The 21,743-nt window shown below is 40.3% G+C and overlaps 1 protein-coding gene across 2 annotated transcripts in view; it reads left to right on the top strand.

The window, feature by feature from the left end:
* Nucleotides 1–21,743, top strand: part of l3mbtl3 (L3MBTL histone methyl-lysine binding protein 3) — a 134,197-nt gene that overhangs the window by 45,096 nt on the left and 67,358 nt on the right. For both annotated transcript variants that reach the window (XM_080192466.1, XM_080192467.1), the window contains exons 9-14: nucleotides 3,689–3,824; nucleotides 10,423–10,514; nucleotides 12,004–12,155; nucleotides 14,890–14,966; nucleotides 20,481–20,566; nucleotides 20,942–21,052. In XM_080192466.1, the coding sequence (XP_080048592.1) occupies nucleotides 3,689–3,824; nucleotides 10,423–10,514; nucleotides 12,004–12,155; nucleotides 14,890–14,966; nucleotides 20,481–20,566; nucleotides 20,942–21,052 (654 nt within the window). The remainder of the gene's footprint in view (nucleotides 1–3,688; nucleotides 3,825–10,422; nucleotides 10,515–12,003; nucleotides 12,156–14,889; nucleotides 14,967–20,480; nucleotides 20,567–20,941; nucleotides 21,053–21,743) is intronic.

Genomic DNA, 21,743 nt, shown 5'->3' with positions numbered 1-21,743 from the left:
TGCAGTGGCAAGCTATATGGCATGATATTACAGTGTCGTCTTGTTGGGCTATCTAACCATTATTTAGTAATTTTGGTTAAAGGGACACTACAATATTTCCAAATGATTTTACCTATTTTATGGGATATATTGCTTCTAGCAATCTCTCTGAATGCCCAGAGTCCCCCATCATTGAGGATATAAAATGGTTTTTCAACTCTAGATTTCTCTACAGGTACTGAATGTTCTCTGTTGCCTAATAACAAATACTATTTTTCTTTAATGTGAAAGATGATATTTTTTCAATTTCAGTCTTTCCATTCAGACTCTGTAGGCTACAGCTTATTGTGGCATGGCAAATTTGAGTATCATTGATATTCTTCCATACTGCAGTGGAAATGTGGGACACTCTGCACCCTTCCACCCACAGAAATACTGTTAAAGCTAGGTCAATTGTAAACTTCAAAACTAAGATTGATAGTTTCCCAACAAAAACTCTAAGTGTTTACAGAATCAAGATTTAAATCAATATGTTAATCAACCATGATCTAATGAGTAATGGAACAGTTTTGAAGGGCTATTTGGCCTACTCTCATTCCTAATGTTTATAAAGTTATAGATAGCTTTTGAATTAAAACTAAATACTTTTCGATGAAACAGCAAAAGACTAATTAATAAAAAAAAACTTAGCTTTTTATGAAAATATTTTGATCGTTCCTAAAAACAAAGCCACACATTATTTAAGTTGAAGTTACGGCCCTACTTGCTGAAGGGAATGGGACTAGACTATTTTTGATAAGACTAAATGATACTCATGCTTACAGGCTTAATTTACGAGGACAGTTTCAAAAATTTGGATTGTATTTCTTTTGAGTATAGAAAATTGAGCAGTGATCTAAACAAGATGTCTAAAATGGTAAAAGGATTTGATAGCATAAATAAAGAGAAACAACTTCCTCTGCTGGGGCAAGAATTAAAGGAATCATCAACAGTGCTATCAAGTGATATTTGCTTAGCAATAACTTTCCCACCAAAGCTCAGTTTGGGTTCTGGCAAAGCACTCGTCTTCAGACCCCATTATAGCCTCGTTTCAAACATTGGTAAAAGAGCTAGACTCCAAAGGTGAGGTGAGAGTAACTGCCTTTGACATCATTTGACCAAGTGTGGCATCAAGGAACCCTAGCAAAATGGAGTTAGTGGGATTTGGGGGAAAGTTCCCTCCTGGTTGGAGTCCTGCTAAGCACAAAGGAAGATGGTTATGGTTGTTGGAGGCCAATCATCACAAGTCCAGAATAGCACTGCGGAAATTTCTAGGCTCAACTATCTTCAGCTGCTTCATCAATGACTTCCCTTCCATAATAAGGTCAGAAGTGGGGACGTTCACTGCACAATGTTTAGCAACGTTCGTGTCTGAAGCAAACATGTCCAAATGTAGCAAGACCTGGACAATATCTGGGCTATAGCTGACAGTTTGCAAATAACATTTGCACCATACAAGTGCCAGGCAATTAACACCTACAAGAGTGAATCTCATGTTATGATCCCAGTTGGGTGTTATAAACAGATAGGAAGACCCCAGAATAGAACACGGGCTGAAAAGACAGTAATTTTTGCTTTTCGTTTAGAAAATGTGGAGTCATAGAACTGCTAATTAGTTTCAATAACAAGAAAAGAAACATTTATTAAACATGAAAAGTTTGATCATGATATACTGCTCTGTTTCCACATCATGTACATACACAAATTTTAAGGTTAACGTGAGTGACAAAGTATAACTTAGGCTTTAATGGTCTTAATAGCACACAGTCCCTTTAAACACACAGACTGGCTGTGATCAAACGCATGGTACTCTGAACCCAAATTAATTTCTGTGGGCTTCTCCTCAAAATACCCCCAGATGATTCTCATAGCACATGTCCCATGTTTTACTGAGCTCCAGCATCCACATGATTTCAAATTCTGCTTCAAAATGACGTACTTTCAAATCTTAGTTTTACATCTCCCCTTCAGGATTCTTTTGTCTTTACAATTGCTTTAACTATCAATTCCCAGATTTTATTCTAATGGCACCAAACTCTTGATTTACTTCTAAAGCCTGCTTTCCCACTGTAAATCTGGTTACAGCAGCTGTCTCATTAACTCAGGCCACTTTATTTGCTTTTTCCTTGAATTCACCTGAACAATACCTTGTTCAACTTCTAGGTTTCTGTTCCCTTAACTTCATCCTGGACATTCTTTCTGTTCCAATTCCTAGATTGCCTGGACTTGATCTTTTTTTTTTGGGAAGTCTGCCTTATTTCAACCCTCTTGTTCTTTACAGCTTTTCTTCTGGCAGAGACGAGAAATGTTCACTTCCTGGTTTCCTATCTTCAACTTCAATATATCCAGCCAAAAAACTAAATTCAAAAACCCTTCATACCTTAAAGGTCCCACTGATTGCTGAGCAATAAGTTTATGCTTCTGCCAACATGTTTACTTTTCATGCCGTAACACCCTCTAAGCACAATAGAAGCATAACTGGAACTGAGTAAATCCCCACAAATACATGCACCTTTGCCAGTTTACCGTTCTTTACACAGGAACACTGAACTAAACCCACTTAAAACTGTAACTTCTAATATTTATCAATGCCAATATACATTCCTTAAAACTGCCTTTGTTTTTCTGACACTATCGCCCCTTGACATTCAATGGCATTACCACTAGTAAACCACAGTCAGCACCTTGGGGGTTACTGTTGGACCAGAAACCAGACTAGCCATATAAATTGCTAGCCTGTACCCCATTCACAAACACTCATTCCCTCCACCACCTACACACAATGGTAGCAGCATATACAAACTATCAGATACACTTCAGGAACACACCAAGGCTCCATAGACAATGCCTTCTAAATCCACACCTGCTACCACCTGTAAAGACGAGGGCAACAGACACATGGAAATACCATCACCTGAAAGTTCTTCTGTGAGCCATTCACCATCCTGACTTGGAAATATCGCTAATTCCTTCACTGTCGCAGGACAAGAATCATGGAACTCTGTCTCTAATAGCAGTGTGAGTGTACCTACACCACACGGACTGCAGTGGTTCACCACCACCTTTTCAAGGGCAGTTGGAAATGGGCAATAAATGCTGGCCTAGTCAGCGAAAATCCCATCCCATGAATGATTTTTTTCAAAAAATAACATTTACAGTGCTTCCTGGGTATCTTCAGGAGCATCCAGAATTCTAAATTTAGGGTTTGGTGGGGATAGGGGGAAGGGGGAGGGTGGTTGAAGAAGATGTAGTGGTAGGCAAGTGATATAGACTGTTCTGAGCTTATATTACAAAGAAGAAATCTTATGTTGTTGCTTTTTTTAATATGATTGCTACTTTCTAAATGGACATCAGTGTGGACCCTTGTATACTTATTTGGGAACATTAAGTGAAAATGTTGGGATTTCTGGGGAAATCATTCTGCTAGTTCCGATTTTATTTGTTAGTGTCAATGCAAGGCTGGGTTACAGATTCAGGAAGTATCTTGACGTTTTCTTTATGGAGTTTTGCAATTTAAGATTAATTGTGTGGAAACCGGATGGATTTGGGTTCTTTTCCCCGCCTCTTTGATTGTACTGTTTTACACTTTTAATTTCACTTTAAAAGGAAGACAGTTTGATAAATTTCTGATGTACTCAATATGAAATTTACAAATAAGATAACCTTGCAGGTGTGTGGCTACAGAATAAGGCTCCACTTTGACAAATATCCTGATTGCTATGACTTCTGGGTAAACGCTGACTCATCAGACATTCACCCTGTGGGATGGTGTGAGAAAACAGGGCATAAGCTTAACCCTCCCAAAGGTAAGTTCCAAACTGATTTCAGATACATTTTAACATGGAGCAAGTTGCTATTGACCTTTTAAGAATGTTATAAAGTTAACCCTAAACAAAAAAGTTCTCTTTCAGATAAAAGCTTAGCTTGTTTGTTTAATGCCCAATGAAAAATGTGCAGTGAAAGTTCTTTAATTGGTAAAATGAAACACCAATGAAGGACAAGGAAGCATGATGGGTTGTGAGTTTGAGTTCCTTCACAGCTGAGCTTCAGCCTCAAGCTATGTTGTGAACATACATGAACAAGGACAAAAAAAGACCACCTAGTTCAACCTATCACACCCACAGAGTGAAACCTAATTCATTCCATTACACCTTCATTTTCAATTTGAGTATATTAGTGGAATACGTCATAACTGTCTCTAATGATCCCAGTATTTTTTGCTCTTCCTTACTAATCCATAAAATAGTTCTTATATTGTCTGGGACATTGCAGTATTTTCATCGTTGAGTCATCTATCTGAATAGATAAAAAGTCTGTATTTTAGACAAAAAAAAATTACAGACCTGTTCTCGTTGCACATGCTAACAATGCCCAAGATTGCACCTAGAATTCTCACCAATGCTGTTTGAAAACAGTGAAGAGGGGATGAAGGCACTTTATCTGAATGCACGAAGCATTCGGAATAAAGTGGATGAGCTGGTGGCGTAGATCAGCACAAATGGATATGATCCGGTGGCCATTACAGAGACGTGGCTGCAAGGTGACAGGGACTGGGAGCTGAATGTCTAGGGGTATCAAGTGTTTAGGAAGGATAGGCGGGAGGAAAAAGGGGGGGGGAGCATATCTCTGCTGATTAAGGATAGCATCAGGGTGGTAGCAAGGGATGATATAGGAACCAAAGAGCAGAAAGTGGAATCGTTGTGGGTGGAGATTAGGAACAGCAAAGGGAGGAAGACGCTGGTGGGTGTCGTCTATAGGCCCCCGAATAATGATCTGGAGGTGGGGCGGGCTGTTAACGTGCAAATAAATGCGGCGTGCAGGAATGGGACGGCGATAATTATGGGGGATTTCAATCTACATATTGATTGGTCGACCCATGTTGGACGCGGTGGGCTCGAGGAGGAGTTCTTGGAATGCTGCCGGGATAGTTTCGTTGAACAGTGTGTGTTGGAGCCAACGAGGGAGCGAGCTATCTTGGATCTGGTGTTATGTAATGAGGCGTGTAGAATTAGGGACCTTGTGGTGAAGGATCCTCTTGGGGAGAGTGATCATTGTATGGTGGAGTTTCTGGTGCAGATGGAGGAGGAGAAAGTGGGTTCCCAGACACGCGTCCTTTGTTTGAACAGAGGGGAGTACGGTAGGATGAGAGAAGAATTGGCAAATGTTGACTGGGGGAGCGCGTTGGAGGGTAGGTCTGCTGAGGAGCAGTGGAGGATCTTTAAGGAGATCTTTCTTGGTGCTCAGCAGAAATTTATTCCGATGGTTAAAAAGGACCTTAGGAGGAGAGGTAATAAGCCATGGATAACGAAGGAGGTGAAGGAAAGTGTTAAATTAAAAGCGGATGCGTTTAGAGTAGCTAAGAGTAGTGGGTGAGAAGAGGATTGGGAGAGGTTTAAATGTCAACAAAGATTGACAAAGAAGTTGATAAAGAAGGGTAGGAGAAACTATGAAGCTGGGCTAGCGCTTAATATAAAAAAGGATAGCAAGAGTTTTTATAAATTATATAAAAAGGAAGAGGCTGGCTAGGGTGAACGTTGGACCCTTAAGAGGATGAGAGGGGGGACTTAGTGGTTAGGGGATGAGGAAATGGCTGAGGTCTTGAATAACTTTTTTGTTTGCTCGAAGGGCTAGATGGCCTACTCCTGCTCCTATTTCTTATGTTCTTATGTCTTCACGGAGGAGGACGTGAATAATTTGCCGGGTGTTAGCGATGGAAAAGTTGTAGGACTGGAGGGTCTCAATGACATTATTATTACTAGAGAGGCGGTGCTCGACAGACTGGAGGGACTGATTGTGGACAAGTCACCAGGAACGGATGGAATGCATCCGAGGGTTCTGAAAGAAATGGCGGAGGTGATAGTGGATGCCTTGGTGGTAATTTTCTAAACATTGCTGGATTCCGGGGAAGTGCCGGAAGATTGGAAAACGGCTAATGTTACGCCGTTGTTTAAGAAGGGTGGCAGGCAAAAGGCAGAGAATTATAGGCCGGTTAGTTTAACGTCTGTTGTAGGTAAAATGTTAGAATCCGTCATCAAGGAGGAAATAGTGAGGCATCTTGAGGGGAATTGCTTGATAGAGCAGACGCAGCACGGTTTCGTTCAGGGGAAGTCATGTCTGACAAACGTATTGGAGTTCTATGAGGATGTGTCTAGGGTGGTGGATAGAGGAGAGCCGGTGGATGTGGTCTTTCTTGATTTTCAGAAGGCGTTTGACAAGGTACCTCACAAGAGGTTATTGCAGAAGGTAAGGGGGCATGGAGTTGGGGGTGGGGTGTTAGCGTGGATAGAGGATTGGTTATCAAATAGGAGGCAGAGAGTGGGGGTTAATGGGTGCTATTCGGATTGGTGGTTGGTGACTAGTGGAGTGCCCCAGAGGTCGGTGCTGGGGCCTCAGCTATTTACCATTTATATAGATGATCTGGAGGAGGGAACCAGCTGTATGGTGTCGAAATTTGCTGATGACACCAAGATTGGTGGAATGGCAAATTGCGCGGAGGGTGTGGAGAGTCTGCAGAAGGATCCAGATAGGCTGGGCGAATGGGCCAGGAACTGGCAAATGGAATTTAATGTTGGCAAGTGCGAGGTGGTCCACTTTGGTAGGAATAATGGTAGGAAGGACTGTTACTTTACGTGGCGAAAAACGGCAGCAGGCGACCGTGCAGAGGGACCTCGGGGTCCTTGTGCATGAGTCACAAAAACCCAGCCTGCAGGTGCAGCAGGTGGTCAGGAAGGCTAATGGGATGCTGGCCTTCATAGCGAGGGGGATTGAATATAAAAGTAGGGAGGTCTTGCTGCAGCTGTATAGGGCATTGGTGAGGCCGCAGCTGGAGTACTGTGTGCAGTTTTGGTCGCCGCATTTACGCAAGGATATTTTGGCCTTGGAGGGAGTGCAGAGGAGGTTTACTAGGCTGATACCGGAGTTGACGGGGTTGAGCTATGAGGAGAGGCTGAATAAACTAGGCTTGTACTTGTTAGAGTTTAGAAGAATGAGGGGAGATCTCATTGAGACGTATAAGATGATGAATGGGATGGATAGGATAGAGGTGGAGAGGCTCTTCCCGCTCAGAAAGGACAGTAGGACTAGGGGGCACAGCCTCAAGATAAAGGGGGGGCGGTTTAGAACGGAGTTGAGGAGGAACTTCTTCACTCAAAGGGTGGTGAATCTCTGGAATTCTCTGCCCGTTGAAGTGGTGGAGGCTGCCTCGCTAAATATTTTTAAGATGTGGGTTGATGGGTTTTTGATAAGCGAGGGGATTAAGGGTTATGGGGAGAGGGCGGGAAAGTGGAACTGAGCCACGACAGATCAGCCATGATCTTATTGAATGGCGGGGCAGGCTCGAAGGGCTGGATGGCCTACTCCTGCTCCTATTTCTTATGTTCTTATGTTCTAAGAGTTTGATGTTGCGACACCATTATCATTGCCTGAGACTGAAATATTAAGACAAAAATACAATACTGCAAATGCTGAGAACTGAAATGACACCAGAAAATATGGGAAATACTCAGCAGGACTTGTGCATCCTTGGCAAGAAAACCCAGTTAATATTTCAGGTCTATGGCTGAATTTTTGTTCCTGAATCCTGATCCCAATGCCACTCTGAATTCTGGAAGCGGTTTTTGAGGTGGCAGCCAATTAAACGGTCAGTGGTCAGGCAAGCAGATAGGAGGCCCAGTGATAATAAATAAATGAAACTCTTTATCATGTTGCATTTACACAACCACTAGACCTCCCAATGCTTTACAAGCACAACCAATAAAAGGCTTTTGACGTGTGCTGCTATCTAGTAAACATGGTAGATCATTTGCAAACTTTAAGAAACAGCTATGTGACCAAGACCAATTAATCTGTTTTTTGTGATTTGATGGATAAATATTCCCCAAAATGCCAGGGATAACTCTCCTGTTATTCTTCAAGATGGTACCGTGGGATCATTTATGTCCACAGATCAGGCAGGTGGGGCTTGGTTTAACATCTCATTTGAAAGATGGCACTCCCGAGAGTGCAACACTCCCTCAGTACTGCATTTGAGTGTTTGTGTTGATTTTTGTGTTCAAATTCTGAATCTTGTAATTCAGTGGGTGTGGCTCAGTTGGTAACAGTGGGAACTCCTGAGATGCTGGGAGTTGTGGGTGTTGCTCCTGCAGGTGGGAGACAGAGAGGCGGAGATGCCCTCTGAAAACTTGTCCCAAATATATCATATTCACAGCTGCCAGGCCATCATTGCAGAATGGCTTAACTCCACACCTGTGGCCCTCACGGCCTAATGTATTAGTGCTGGACTGCTTTGCATGATGCACCTTTGTTTGTGTGAAGAATGCCCTCAACTTGCAGTCTAACTGGACTAATTGGTCCCACACAGTTGTTGACCTTAGGTTAAAAATTCAGCCTGTTGACATAGTTTTTCTCCCCAAATAGATACTGTCACAGCTAACGAGTATTTCCAGCATTTTCTGTTCTTATTTCTGAAATATTATGACACTGAATCACTGGCCCCAGCAATAACTATGAAGTGGGAAAGGACAGGAGGAAGATTTTAAGACCAAAAAAACTGCAAGTATAGGTTCTCTAGGTCCTGCCAAATTTAACAGCAGATTGTTGCTGGGCAGGTTGGGTGCATTTGACGGAAAGGCAGCCAGCGAATGAAACAGAGGAAGTTTGACATTGGGGCAGTTGGGTGCAATCAGCCATGGCAGGGATAGGGGTTAGGAAGGGTTGGTCAATTGCAAGATTCCATTACAGAGAATGGCAGGGGTTAGCTGTTCACAGGGGTAAATATTGCATTGGAGATAAGTTTGGCTTTCGGGGTGCAAAATAGAGGAATTCAATCCATGTTTTTCTTGTGAAATAATGAATATGGGAAGATTTTGTGAACAAGAATTTAGATGAATAAGAGTTTCTGCTACAACTCGTATGAGAATGGAGTGCAATTAGGAGGGGGAAGAAATTCCAATCCATTTTTAAAACTCATTAATGTTTGAAGTGGGAATAAGAGCAGTTCATCAGATTCTTGTTCTAGGGAAGTGTCTGTGGTCAAGTGGAATAAGTTACTTATGAAAATTGGTTAAGTTGAGATATTGAAATTGACAGGTTTCTGTTAGGGACTGGTAAATAGTTCTTGATGGAAATATTATGAGTAAATAATTTAATACAAATTCCCAACAACAGGAAACAAGCAGATCAGATAGGAATACCATGCAAAGAGGCCAACATGGAGAATAATTATGTAATTTTATTTGGTTTGTTCACGTCAAATTGAGCAGTTTGAAACAACACAATAGTTAGTACAAATCTGTTGATAAAGCATCCAGCTGATTTTAACATTTTTATTGGCCTACAGAACAAAAGGGCATGAATATGAAAATTTGATTCTGGAGTTATCTTAACTTAGGTCAAATAAAGCTGTTTAGTAGGATATGCAGATATAATGTCAAAATGTCAAAAGCTATGCCCTTAATAATAATGTTCTCAATGTCTGTTTTGTTGATGATGTCTGCAATCATACCAATAAATGCCCACAAAATGACTTGCGGAAATTTTGGTAAGCATTTTCATCAGTTTGCTCAAATTTGGAGCCATAAAATAGGAGGTGAACACATACCTATAATAGAAACAACATTTGGATTGTAAATGGATCCAAGAGATGTTCCATTTTAAACTTTATAATCTCATTACCACAACAACAAGTTCAAGGCTATATTTATTTCAAAAGTATATTTGTAAGCTGGAAGTAATGGGATAGCTGCAAGTTGGAATAACTCTCCATTGAATGCAGATTCCCTACTCTCCAGTGCAGGTGTTCATATGGACACAGAGAATTATAAGTTCCTTATCCAACTAGTTCTATGCACCAGACCTGCAGTCATGATCGCTAGAAGCAAAATAGATAGCTTTCAAAAGAAAGTGCAAAAAAAAACAAAGGGGCTAAAAACAAAACAATGAATTTATAGTATTTTACATTTCCCCACTTTATAAATATGTAATTATAATGTGGCTCGCGATTATGACTGATCATGATGGAATGGAGCTCCACCTCCACCTTTTTAGAAACAAATCTGATTTTGTTGTTCAATCTTATTGTAAATGCTGTTTCCTAATTTCTTTTTATGGTGACTAAGACCATAAGAATAGGAGCAGAAATTGATCCTATGTCCTCTCGAGTCTGCCCAACCATTCAATACAATTGTGGCTGATCTCCCTCATCTCTATTTTTCCACCTGCTCCAAATCCCTTGATTTCCTGAGAAATAAAAAATCTGTCTGTCCCAGTCTTGAACCTAATGAATGATAGGCATCTACATCCCTCTGTGGCCCAGAATTCCAAAGCTACACAACTGAATGGATAGTAAATCTTTCTGTTTGAAATGCTTGCGCTTGTGAAGTTGACTGTTACTTTTTTCTGTTCTAGGCTACAAAGAAGATGAGTTTAACTGGCCAATATATTTGAAGATGTGCAAGGCCCAAGCTGTGCCCAAATCCCTTTTTGAAAACCAAAATACAGTAAGCATATAACATTATTCAACATAGTTGGCTTGGAAGCTGTTGCGACTTTCACAGCTGTCTGCTGTAAATATGTGGTTTCAATTTTTGTCTGTAAAGTATGTGACCATACAGTGAGGAGCGCTTTTAATTTGAAGCACCCAACTCCTGATTTTAAAGGGAGGGGTTACAGGTTTGATGCGAGTCCCTCACACAGGAACTCTAAAGATATAGAGCTCTGGACAGTCTTAATAATAGGACTTCATTATTTAATTTGATTTATTATTGTCACATGTACAGCTATACAGTGAAAAGTATTGTTTTTTGCATGCTGCACTAAACGTACCGTACGTAGAGAAGGGAAGGAGAGGGTACAAAATGTAGTATTACATCATAGCAAGGGTGTAGAGAAAGATCAAATTGATACGAGGTGGGTCCATTCAAAAATCTGATGGTAGTGTAGCTTAACTTTCATCAGAGTCCCAGTCTGGTTTATATCAGGAGTGGAAAATCGCAGGTACAAGATTGCAGTGGGGCCTGAGAGATAGTTACTGTCCAGGTTAACTTGCTAAAACTCCCTGAGATAGAAATAAGAATGGGGTTGTCCTGGGTTTTCAGTAATGAAACAAGCTATTGAATCAGAGTTGCTTTTGAAACTAGCGATTTTATGCAGATGACCATGGCATACGAGCTGTAGGTGGTTGCCATAACTGAACCAAAATTATGCTGGGGACATATTCAGGTCATGCATAATTTTCTTTTCAGGGCAACAGATTGATTTCAGTATGTTGGCATAAAAGATTTTTTTGTAAAAAAAAAGTGTTTTTCTAAACGGGAAGAAAAGTCTGGAGTGATTTCCTTTAAATAGTGAAATATGCAGTATATTTGTACGCACAATTAAATAATGTAGTTCAAAGTAACATGATATGATTATTCAGATATACAAACACTAAAAAGTGTCCTGGTCAGTTTCATGTTGGTACTTCCATCTGTAACTAGGGCAAGTGAGTGAATAAATGTGACCAATCCAATCAGCTTCTATACTTGCCATGTATGGCACTATATACTGCCTGAATATCAGAGTTTTTCAAAAAAGAAATCCTGGAGGCAGCGAAGGTGCCAATTCCTGAGTGTATATAACTGATAGTAAATTCTTTACTTGGTTTACAGCATAGAACGTTCTGTGACATTGACATTCTGATGCAAGTAACTTGGTTTTTAATTCCCCAACCCCAGCAGTTTTAATTAGATAAAAATAAAAGCATATTGTAAGGATCACCGATGTCTGTTTAATCTTGTGTTTGGTTTGTGCAGTTTGGCGATTTTTGGATTAGAGCATGAACAATTACAGTGAAACCTCAGACAGAAAGCTGAGCAGGATTGTGAGATCAGCAAGCTGGTCAAGTTATTATAAGACATTAGTAGCTTCCTAGCTGACAGTGCCAGATCTATAAGCAGTATTATCACAGTTTATAAATGATGAATATTTTTTAAATCCTTTCTTTTTCAGACAATTACTCCATTAGGCTTCAGAGTGGGTATGAAACTAGAAGCAATTGATAAAAAAAATCCAGAATTTATTTGTGTGGCAACAGTATCTGACATGGTAGATAATCGTTTCTTGGTGCATTTTGACAACTGGGATGAAAGCTATGACTATTGGTGAGCAAATCAGTTTTTATAATGAATTTTATATCTGCTCAGTGTAAAAATCTGGTCTATATTAAAAAGTCTGTGTTAAACCTAACCACTAGAGGGTGCTAATATGCCATTTAGTATATATTTGTGCTTGATTGCTTTGCAAGATCACAAGAAAGGAGGAAATGGAATCTCAGAATTGTTACAGCACAAGAGGAGGCCATTTGGCCTATTGTGTATGTACAGGCCCTCTGAACGAGCAAATCACTTTGTGCAATTCCCCCCACTTAACTATGCGCATTCTTTCTTTCTAGTAACAGTCTAGTTTCCTTTTCAGTGCTTCAGCTGAACTTGCCTCTACCACAAACTCAGGAAGTGCATTCAGATCCTAACCATTTACTGTGTGAAAGAGAATTTCCACCTAGCACTTCTTCTTTTAAGTAATTTAATTCTGTGCCCTCTCATTCTTGATTCTTTCACGAGTGGGAATAGAAGTTTACAAGATTATGAGAGGCATCGACAGGATGGACAGTCAGAAGCTTTTTCCCAGGATGGAAGAGTCAGTTACCAAGGGGCATAGGTTTAAGTGAGAGGGGCCAGGTTTAAAGAAGATGTACAAGGTAGATCTTTTACACAGAGTCATGGGTGCCTGGAACTCGTTGCCAGGGGAGATAGTGGAAGTGAATACGGTAGTGACTTTTAAGGGGTGTCTTGACAAGTACATGAATAGGATGGGAATAGAGGGATGTGTTCCTTGGAAGGGTAGGGAGTTTTAGTTAAGTTGTGCAACGCGGCCAGTACAGACTTGGAGGGCCAAAGGACTTGTTCCTGTGCTGTAATTTTCTTTGTTCTGACATAAAATAATTGGAAATCTAGCCACATGTGATTATGAAGTTTGACTATAATGATATTTAAATGATAAGTACTTTTACTGTCTAGAAATTAATATTTATTATTACTATTTACTTTTTATCTTTTCAGTTTTTGATTAAATATAGAATTATCACCTAATTTCCCAATTACAAAACGTAGAACAGTACAGCACAGTACAAGCCCTTCAGCCCTCAATATTGTGCCGAGCTATATCCAAACCCAAGATCAAGCTATCCCACTCCCTATCATTCTGATAGTTAATTTCAATAAGGAGTTCCCAAATAGAGGAAGAATTTGAGACATTAAAACAGAAAGTGCTGGAAGTACTATGCAGGTCAGGCAGCATCTGTGCAGAGAAAAAAGGGTGATGTGTCAAGTTGATGACCCTTCATTAGAACTTTATTTTGAATTATCAGCACCTGCAGTATTTTATTAGTGGAGAATTCTAGACACTTGGCAGTTAATTTTGATAAGAAGTTCCCAATAATCTGACATAAATTTAGCAGCTTGACCCTGACCGTTATGTCTGTCCTTGGGGATTACTGTTGAACTTACAGTGAAGGAGTCAAAAAAACCTCTGTGGAACGTCTGCCACCTGTTGTCCGTTGACCACTCTTTGCACCCATTTTTATGCTTGAAACTGCTGGTTAGTTGCAAACCAGAAGCAGATACCTGTGTAATCTTCAGGAAGTGCATATTCAAACACTGGGCAAGAATGCAATCAGACTCGGCTCTGCTGTGACTAGTAGTCAAAAGGCCTGCTGTTTGTTTATTGCAAGTATTCTACTGGATGTCTCAGAAATATAGAATCATAGAATCCTAAAGTGCAGAAGAAGGCCATTCAGCCCATTGTGTCTGCACTGACAACAATCCCACCCAGGGCCTAACCCAGTAACCCCACACATTTATCCCACTAATCCCCTGACACTAAGAGACAATTTAGCGTGACCAATCTAACTAATCTGTACATCTTTGGAATGTGGGAGACAACCGGAACACTCGGAGGATACCCATGCAGACGCCACATACAGTATAACCCAAGGCTGGAATTGAACCCAGGTCCCTGACAGTCAATTCCGGCCTCAGATTATTGTCTCTAAAGTTTGCGCATTCTTCCATTGTCTGCTTAGGTTTTCTCTGGGTGCTCCGCTTTGCTCCCACAGTCCAGAGTAGTGCAGGTTAGGTCAATTGATCATGCTATGTTGCCCCTTAGTATCGGGGGACCAGCAAGATAAGGAGAGAGGGCCTGTGTGGGATTGTTTTTGATGCAGTCTCGGTGGGCTGAATGGCCTCCTGCACTGTAGGGATTCTGTGAAAATGAGGCCTCTGAACATCAAGTACAGGGCTCAGCTTGGAAGTCCATGTCTCAAGAGTTAAACTGAGAATTATAATTAAAGTTAATGAGCACTCTGCTTAATTGTTTCCTTGGCACCTCTCTCGAGAATCGGATAACCTCCGAAGCATTTTGTGATCTTCCTGCTGTTTGGCAGTGCTCGTTATGTGTCCCTTGAGATGAAAGCACCTTCCCATTTAGGGTCAGCACTGGCAGGCATACTCCCCAATTGATTGAAAGGCTTCGATCTTCTACATCAAACGTGCATATCTAGAAAATAGTATCTTGAAAATTAAACAAAGCTGCATAACTGAACAATGTAAAAAGATTTCAGTTGTGAACCATTGAAATGAAAGCTGTGACAATATAAGTATAATTGCAATTCTGACAAATAGGCTTAAGTATTCTCATAACTCCCACAGTGCCACATAACGTCAATGGAAGTGTGATTGAAACTGGGTTTTTGCCACATTGCTGGTAAGGTTATGGTGGTGGCATAAAATCAGTGGTTTGTATTTCCATTTATGCTGATATAACTTCACTGTTTTCCAGGTGTGATGCCACCAGTCCTTACATTCACCCCGTTGGATGGTGCCAGCAGCATGGGAAAACCCTTACAACACCTCCAGGTGAATGCCCTCCATGCTTTGGTTGTTGTGTTATATAAAATAGATCATATGACCTTGTGAAGCTACGTTTGAGCAGGGTATGTTGCCATCACTCAGGGAAATCAACGGGTCCTGTGGGAATTTCGATCTGTGAATTTTAATGAGCTAAAACTCATGCAGGACTGATTGGCCTGTGTGACTGAGTTCACAGCATACAAAACCCAGAATATAATCCAGAGCATAAACCCATCAAATGTGAAATAATATCATTTCAAGTACAAATAACATCTTGCTATGCCACCAAAGAAAATGGCATGGGAATTGCCATGTTATTTAATAGTAATGTTTATTCTGGTTCTTAAATTCATTCTTTTGTGGAATATGGGTGTCTTTATCAAGGATAGCATTTGCTGCCCATTCCTAATTTGCCCTTGAACTGCATGGCTTTCTAGACAATTTTAGTGGCATCACTAGTTGTAAGTCAGCCACATTGCTGTGGGTCTAGAGTCACACTTGGGCCAGAGCAGATAAGGATGACAGATTTCCTTTCCTAAAGGGCAGTAGTGAATCTGTGGCAGGGTGGATAAATTATTATATGAAGACAATCCTGATGTTACTTTCCACATGTCCTGTTTATATGATATTGCTGTTGAGGTATTGTTATTGGTGTCAGCAATGGTGATGGATGCAATAGTAGGTCAGAATTTTCTGTCAGTATGTTTGGAATCCCAGTAGCACATACCTTAGTGATAGATGAATTGCAAAGCACCTGAAAAAGTTATCTCACATATTTTGCTTAAAATTTCACTGCATGCTAAAATGAGAAATGTTAGTTTATGTTGAAATATTTGATTATCTAACCATCGGTGTCTTGATAAAGGCCAAGTTATGAAATGTTACGTTAATGTACTGATTGTCCCTTTAAGGCAATGCAGGGTAAGGGTCAACTGGCCTGGGTGACCAATAGGGACTGAGTGTGGAATTACGCCATGGTGTGGCAGTCTCCTAGGCAGAGACATTTGGGGAGATAGCTAATAGCCCATGAGACTGTATACAATTCTTATTAATAAATATCTTTCACATTCACTAATGAAGTCTGTGAACGTGCATCTTTACATCTGGCAATGAAGGTAAACACAGCCTTTAGCCCAACTGTTGAGAGTATCCTGTTTTAATTGAAGTCTGAGAAAAAAACGTACTCAGCAGAATGTCTTTGCGTGAATAGATCATTTGACTCCTCCACAGAGGACTGGACACAATATATCAAGCACCTTGGGTATTATTTCCAAGCAAAAGAAATAGGAGGCAAAATGTAAAGCAATTCTCCTAAGTATTTGTGAAACTCAGATCTATAACGTTATTCGCAATTTTAAAGCCCCAAGTATGCCTGACTCCAAATCATTTAGTGAGCTTGTTAAATTAGTGAAGCCTCAATTGCAACCTCAAACATCAGTCACACTCCAGAGATTCAAATTTAATTTGAGGGTGAGAGGCTCAGGCTGATCGATCACAATTTACATTGCTAATCTGAAGCAATTATTGGAGTATTGTGAATTTGGAGCCATCCTAAACAACATGTTACAGGATAGATTGGCCTGTGTTGTGAATATCAACATAATTCAAAGCAGATTCTTTGCAGAAGTAGGCATGAATTTTAAATAAACTATGGTGATAATGCTGGTCATGGATGGTGCTGATAAAGTTGCAGAGCACACGGAATGGTGCCAGTCACCAGTTAGGGCAACAGCCTGCAGCTAGTCGTAGTACCAAAATCTCTAAAGCAACTGTGAAGTGAGAAACGATTTTACCCACCAGCAAAAAGATACGGAATATACAATCAGTCAGCAATGCTTAAAGTAGAATGTTACAGATGTGGAGGAAACCACATGCCTGAATCTTGTCAGTTTAAAGAGGATATTTGATAAAGCGGTGCAGAGTTAAGTCGAGATCGCAGAGTAATCGATCAAATAAGATGTGACAAGTATATGATGTGGAAGAGCCTAACACCAGTAATTCTGCTGTTCACTCTCTGTTTAATCTAAAAATGGGTAAATTAGACCCTATTACTGTAACGTTTTGGGTAAATGGGAAGCCCCTTAAGATGGATGTGAATACAGGAGCATCTACCTCTGTGATGGGTGAGCACATATATCACTGGCTAAGACAGGGAGTGCAACCATTGGACTTGAAGAGCACTTCTACCAAGTTGAAGTATTGGACAGGAGAAACAACAAAAATAAAAGGCAAAGCAATGATACCTGTAAGCTATGGACAACAGTCTACACCGGTCCCATTGGTAATTGAGATGGATGAGGGACCAAGCCTTCTCAGTCGCAATTGGCTTAAAGAAATCAAGTTGAATTGGGTTTTTCAAATACGGGAAGGGGGACTGCCAAACTAATAAGATATGAGAATGTCTTCTGTGAAGAATTGGGCAAAATCAAAGGGCTACAAGCTAAGATTTATATGAGATCCAGAGGTGATTCCCTGATTGTTCAAGCCTTATGAGAGAAAGTGGACACTGATCCAAAGTCCCCGTTTTGAAATCGGATCAGGTCACATGTCATTGGGGCAATTATAAGCAACCTGTTAATCAGACAGCTAATTTGGATAAATATTCAATTCCACAAATTGATGACAAAATTCCACAAAATGTATGCAAAGCTGGCAAGAGGTCAATCTTGCACAAAGTGGAGTATGAGTCACGCATACCTGCAACTTGAATTTAATGATGCTTCCTGTCATGATAAACACTCACAGGCCTATTCCAGCACACATGCCTACCTTTTGGCATATATTTGGATGTGCAAGACCCCAAAGAACATTCGACAGTCTGCTATAGGGGCTATCATGGGTTGTAGTATATCTTGAGATGTCAAAGATGTCAAGAGCAGGAGTTCACCTCGAGAAAGAGAAGCGCACCTTTCAAGCCATTGAATTGACTTACCTGGGGCATCGTGTAGATGCACAATGATTGCACCCCATGGAAGATTAAGTTCAAGGTGATAAAGGAAGCTCCTGCCCCCATAAACTGAACTCAAATAGCTTTTGGGGATGATAAATTACTATGGATTTTTTTATCAAACTTATCAATTGTATTGGTCTCCTTGCATATTCTGCTAAAGAAATGTCATTGTTGGTCTTGGAAAGCTCCTCACGAAACTTTCAACAGGATAAAGCAATTACTGCATTCTTCAAACCTGTTCTTAATGGGTGAAAAGTACTGATATTGATCTGTGAAGCATTGCCATATGGTGTTGGAATGGTGTTATCCCATGAGATGAACCAATGAGATATGTGTCAAGGATATCTTAGGTCTAAAAAGGTGACCCAAATATCGAGAAGGCAGGACTATCAGTAGTCTTTGGCATCAAAAAATTCTATCTGTACATACATGGTTGAAACTTCTGACTACAAACCATTCTTGGGGCCTCTTCAAAGAGGACAAGGCTATCCCACTGATTGCTTTGGCAATAGCTCAACAATGGGTTGTTGGCATATGCAAAAGATATGCCACCTATGACAATACTTTCATGTATTAGCTCGAATACACACAAAGAATGTGGGTGCTGTTAGCCATGTACCCTTGCAAGAACGTATCATATGTTCCAGTGCCACAAGAAATTATGGCATTTAATTTTTTTAAGAGACATTGCCACTCGTAGTGAGGTAGATCAGGAACTGGACCATTCAAGATCCACTTCTGCCCAAAGTGAGAGGTAATATACTTAGATGGGTAAATGAGTCAGTTTCCAAGGAAATGAAACCATTCTTTATCCACAAGAATGAATTGAATTGTCAGGGTGGCATCATATTTTGGGGAGCCAGAGTAGACATTCCTGTATCAGGAAGAGAAGCGGCTCCTAACTGAATTATACAACGTTCATTTGGGCATCTTTAAGATGAAAATTCTTGCCAGAAGTTGTGTGGTGGCCTGTTATTAATGCTGTTCCCAAGTATCTAGTCAAGCACTGTAAACAGTGCCAACTGCGACAAAGGTTGCCTGCTACAACCCCACTGCACCCTTGGGAATGGCCTATCTGGCCATGGGCACAAGTCTGTATCGCTTACATTGGTACATTCCTGGACAAAATATTTTTGCTCATGACTGGTGCACACAGTAAAGGGATGTGCATTTTTGAGGTGATGTCATCTACATTGCATGCTACCATCGAAAGGTTACACCAACGCTTTTCAGCTCATGGATTGGCTGAGGTCATGGTGTCACACAATGGAACCAGCGCTGAGTTTCAAAACTTCACTGCTCTCAACTGCACCTTACCACCTCGCATCAAATGGACAAGCTGAGAGAGCCATCCAAACTTTCAAGGCTGTCCTAAAGAAACTGCCAGGAGGAACTTTGGAGACCAAAATCTAATGCTTCCTTTTTTGCCATCGTACCTCCCCACATGCAACAACAGGAGTTCCACCATCAGAACTGCTAATAAACAGCATCTCAGAAAGACGCTGAGCCTTGTGTTTCCAAATTTGCCAGGGATGGTAGAAGTCAACCAAAATAATCAAAAAGCAAGCTATGATTCGCGAAATACAGCATAATCATTTATAGTAAGTGAAACCGCATATGTGAGCAACTTCAATAGTGGATCAAGTTGGATTGCTGGAATTATTGTCTCCAAGGCTGGACCCCTTTCATACAAGTGGATGTGGAGGGATGGATGGATGGATTCTAAACACATGGACCACTTGAGAAGTAGACTGATACTCCAACAGTCACTGTTGCCATTAGGAAATATTTTTAAACCCATCAGCACCGAAGTAGCTGATCGACCTGTTACCATAACTGATGTATGGGATTGCGGGGATAGGACCTGGGTGGGATCGTTTTTGATGCAAGCTCGATGGCTGGATGGCCTCTTTCTGCACTGTAAGGATCCTATCATTCTATTCAAAATGGACATTTAGATATGGAAAGTAGACACCAGGTGAAAAGAAGTCTCGTGGCTCATTTAGTTGGTATATCAGGAGCAAATAAAATCAAATTAAACTTAAATAACTAAAAAAAAGCAGTTATGGGAAATATTGAGAAGAGCAATAAGGCAAATGTGGTGATAAATTTTTTTTGAACATTGGAATCACAGAATTGCTTTCGTGTCAAAAGAACCATTCAGCTCATTATGTCTGCACTGCTTCACCAAATGAGCATCGTGACTTAGTGCCAATCTCCTGCCTTTTCCCTGCAACCCTGCACATTCTTTTATTCAAATAACCATCTAATGCTGTCTTGATGCCTTGATTGAACTTGCCTCCATCAGGCTTACAGGTATCGCATTCCAAACACTTGTACGAAAAATATACTTCTCATGTTGGGTTTGCTTTTTAAAGTATTCATTATTTTGTTGGGTTAAATGTGATTAATATAACATGTGACATTTGAGTAGCTTCACTACATTGATGTGTAGTGCCGGTACAAGGTTAAAAACTAGAGTTGTCTAGGTTTGATAATGTTGCAAGGGGTTACTTGTTGAACTGACAGATTGAAAGAAGACTCATGAACTGTTTATTTCATTGATATAGATTATCATGATCCTAAACGGTTTTCTTGGGAAAAGTATTTAGAAGAAACAAACTCTCTGCCTGCTCCTGCACGGGCATTTAAATCTGTAAGTAACTACAAAATAAATTTGTAATGTTGCTCAGACAAATTTAATATATCAAATAAACAATTTACCTGAACACATTGAGATATTATAAATTAAATCCCTTTGGCCTTGTTGTATATTTTGGCCTTATAAAAATTGATTCCAAATCTAATTCCCTAGTGTTTAAGCAAGTACTAAATATATTTTACTCAATGTCTGAGACTCAGTGCAATGTCTGATCTTTAAAAACCAAAAATTGGTCCCTTATGTCCATTTGACACCGAGTTCAAAGTTAACATTGTGGTTTATTGAATGTCACATATATATCAGCTTTTGAAGAGAATGCCTGTGTAAAGTAATTCCCAAACCAATTATCATTTGCCTGTGTTGTTTCAGCGGCCCACGCATGGATTTCTGCCAAATATGAAATTTGAGGCTGTCGATAAGCGGAACCCATTGCTGATCAGAGTAGCAACAATTGTAGACACAGATGATCATAGAGTAAAGGTGGGTTATTGCGTGTGGAAGTCACTTTGAGGTAGTTGTGGTTGAAATGTACAGTTGTTTAGGTGATTTGGTTTGTGATTTATTATGTGGTGACGGGTGACTATCAGTTGGTCCAATGGATAAATGAAAAGAGTGATGCAGATCTGAATCATGCAGATGTGCAAGGTGTAGATTCCATACTTGTTATAAGTTCAGTAGAGATGGAGGGGTGTCCATTTGAGGTATGATAAAATTGATCAGAGTTTCTAATCCTAATTTTAAATCCATGTCCCAGTATCTTCACACAGACTAAATGAAGACAAGGTTGGGCCTAATTTTGTTTGCAGCTGAAAGCAAGTCTTTCAAAAGAATCTAATAAAGTCAACCTTGATTGAAATAATATTGGCCCATCCTGGCCCCATGCATACTGATTGCTGAAAGTGCCTTTAAAATCCTTGATAGGAACAGAGACCCACATTACCAGCTAGGTTGACATTTCAAACATGAACATGTGAACATACAAATTAAGAGCATGACTAGGCCAACATTGCAAAATGAGATTGCTGCTCTGTCAGGCATATTAACCAAATGTTAAATCAGAGTCTCAGCTGTTGTCTTCAGCATGCGCAGTGGATCCCATGGTAATATTTGAAGATCAGGAGAATTCTCCCAGTTTCCTAGTCAGTATATATTTTTTGACTAATATGATTGA

This window comes from Carcharhinus amblyrhynchos, chromosome 7 (genome assembly GCF_965287045.1).
Source record: "Carcharhinus amblyrhynchos chromosome 7, sCarAmb.v2.hapA, whole genome shotgun sequence".
In the NCBI taxonomy this organism is placed as follows: domain Eukaryota; kingdom Metazoa; phylum Chordata; class Chondrichthyes; order Carcharhiniformes; family Carcharhinidae; genus Carcharhinus; species Carcharhinus amblyrhynchos.
Note: the sequence above shows the minus strand (reverse complement) of the source record. Positions and strands in the feature narration are given on the sequence as shown.